General features: G+C 58.9%; 1 protein-coding gene across 1 annotated transcript; it reads right to left on the minus strand.

Moving 5' to 3' along the window:
• Positions 1 to 315: 315 nt before the first annotated feature.
• On the minus strand, positions 316 to 1,600 carry LOC133908074 (uncharacterized). Its single transcript, XM_062350203.1, has 3 exons — positions 1,342 to 1,600; positions 1,018 to 1,133; positions 316 to 924 (listed from the first exon to the last, which is right to left on the minus strand). The coding sequence occupies exons 1-3, from the start codon at positions 1,450 to 1,452 to the stop codon at positions 540 to 542; spliced, it is 612 nt and encodes a 203-aa protein (XP_062206187.1). The 5' UTR covers positions 1,453 to 1,600; the 3' UTR covers positions 316 to 539.
• Between the last annotated feature and the right edge of the window lie 864 nt (positions 1,601 to 2,464).

Raw genomic sequence — 2,464 nt, forward strand, 5'->3', positions numbered from 1 at the left:
GTTTGGGTGTTCACATGCAAGGTATTTAACAAACAAGGCTAGCTACGGAGCGATGCCTTCTTGTTGGCTTTGGTGTACACAGGCAAGGTGTTCGATAAAATAATTGAGAGGATTCACGCTGGCCTCTGCTTCATGATAATGCTTTCTTCATGTAATGTTAAGCGTTATATGTTACTGGTGGCATATATGTTACTAGCATATTCTTCATGTAATGTTAAGCGTTACGAGATCGTGCAATGTGTATTCCACCGCACTTAGCAAAGACATTATACGACCAAAGCAACTAAAAAAACTCGAGAAGAGCGAGACAGCCAATGATCAATATTCAATCCCCCCATTTCCTTGTCTACTTCTGCATCAGATCCTAGCTTTCCTCCAAAAGGCATCATGGCATTTGCCACAAAATTTTCTGCAGTCAGACGAACCATCTAACGATCACCGCTCCAAAATCGAGAATGATGCAACGCAAATGCAGATGCAGCTATACGAAGTCGTGTAAGCATCAGAAACATAGCAGAGGAGAGCACGGGCGTCACGCGTCACGCCGGCCCAGGCCCGCCGCCCCTCACCCGCTTCCGGCAACCCGGCTCGAACCCACCGTAGTAGTAGAAGCCGTCACCGCCGTGGCGCCCCAGTTGATGCGTCCCCGCTGTACCGTCCCTGTCCTCCCTCTCGGCCGCCGATGCCGCCGCCTCGTCCTCTACGATCTCCTCCGTGGCGGGCTCCAGGACGCTGACGCCGTGATTTTTCTTCTTCTTGGCCCTCGGCTTGCGCTTGCGTGTGGACCACGCGACGTGGCGGTCGCAGAACAGGTACCCCGGCACGACGGCGTTCTTGCAGCGCCACCGCTTCCCGTCGTTCCGGCTGCACCTGACGGCGGCGTCCTGCGGCTCCGGCTCCGGCTTCGGCGCGTCGGCCATTGCGCTGCGCGGGACAGGGGAAAGAAAGCGGAATCTCAGCAACCACACCCAAAAGTTAGCAGAGGCGACTGAGCAGAGGAGACGAGTTCAGTCGCACCTGTTCTTGGAGGCGGCCGCGACCCGGTCGTCTTCTTGGTCTCCGGCTCGGGCTCTGGCTCCCGCTCCGACCAGGATCACGCGCTTCTCTTCCGCTTCCTCCTCGTGGGTTCTCTCCTGCACCAAGAACGACAGCCAAGATGTGAGCTTCACGGGAGGATAACGTCCAGCAACCCAGATTCCCAGCACGGACGACGAACAGGCCCCAACCCAAGAACCGATCGGGAGTCGGGCACGTCAACGCTCACACCGATCCGCCACGCGCGGCGCGTGCGGCAGAGACACGCACGGGCCAGCAGTGGCCAGCAGTAAACCTGTACCTCACCTTCGGCTGCTGCAGCAGCAGCGGAGGAGTCGGCGACGGCGGCGACGCGGAGAGCGCCGGCGACGGTCCCGGCGAGGCGGCCCTGGCCGGGGTGCGCTTCCGGATCCTCATCGCCCCGTCCGGCCTGCCCCGGATCGCTCGAGTTGCCCCGCAGGAGGCTGGGCGCCCCCTCCCTTCTCTCTCTCTCTTTCCCCACGCGTCTCACTAGTCTTGGCCTCTTGATCAGGCCTGAAAGTCACTACGAATACTGCTACTAACCTACTACTTACCTTTCCTTTTTTCCCCTGTTCAGACACTGTAAATTTCGGCCCCTCCTTCCCATTGTATCCCTCGGCTACGGCGCGTATTTACCAGGTCGGGCCCGTAGACCTGGCCCTGCCGCGCCGTGCCGTGACGTGCCGTGCCGTGCGAGTGAGTGGACTGTGGAAAGGGGACGGACGGGCGGAGAATGTTCGTTTCGGCTGCGGCGGGAGAGAAGATCTGGGAGGGAGGAGTACGTGGGCGAGCGCGTCCGCGGGATCGTGACCTGCTGAGGCTTGTTGCTTGGTGGCTTGGTGCATCGATGGCGTGGACCGTGGAGTCGACTCGATCGCCCGCGCATCGGACCGGGCGCCCATTGGTTGTTGCATTGCATCCCGTCGGTGATTGAGTCGTTGACCGTAGAGTCTCGGGTTGTTTGGTTAGATTTTCTTGCCGAGTCGGGGCTGTCCTTTCTTTTTCTTGCCCCTGTCCCTTAACCCGTTGCTCATCTGGGTCAGCATAGTTTGGTGTGGTCTGCCTCGATGGCACCGTGGCTACGCTTTGCTTTTGTCACCCGGCTCTCCGTGCAACTAAAACGGACGGACGCGAGGAGCAGCGCAGCTAGTCGGCTGACGCTGTTGGCGCTGGCCCGGACGGCCAGGGCCCGGTAGAAGCTAGGAAACTCAAGCTGCTAGTGCGTAGCCGCTGGTATTACAGCAAGCTTGAGAGGTTTCGTGTTATTTTTGCAAATCGGTTCAGAACCAGCGCTACGAGAGCAACTTTGCCCTTTACCCTCTTTCTTGAACGACTTGCTCTACTCCACAAGAACAAAAGCATCCGCGGCCGGTGCCTTCAGGAACGCAGCATCCGCGCGCGCCCGGAC

This window comes from Phragmites australis, chromosome 24, assembly GCF_958298935.1.
Source record: "Phragmites australis chromosome 24, lpPhrAust1.1, whole genome shotgun sequence".
NCBI lineage: Eukaryota > Viridiplantae > Streptophyta > Magnoliopsida > Poales > Poaceae > Phragmites > Phragmites australis.

Excerpts from the sequence above, each read along its gene's own strand:
- LOC133908074 (XM_062350203.1), bottom strand. The coding sequence starts at position 1,452 with ATGAGGATCCGGAAGCGCACCCCGGCCAGGGCCGCCTCGCCGGGACCG. Across the intron at positions 1,134-1,341 it reads TGCTGCTGCAGCAGCCGAAG|GAGAGAACCCACGAGGAGGA; the intron begins GTGAGGTACAGG and ends TTCTTGGTGCAG. Across the intron at positions 925-1,017 it reads GCGGCCGCCTCCAAGAACAG|CGCAATGGCCGACGCGCCGA; the intron begins GTGCGACTGAAC and ends TGTCCCGCGCAG.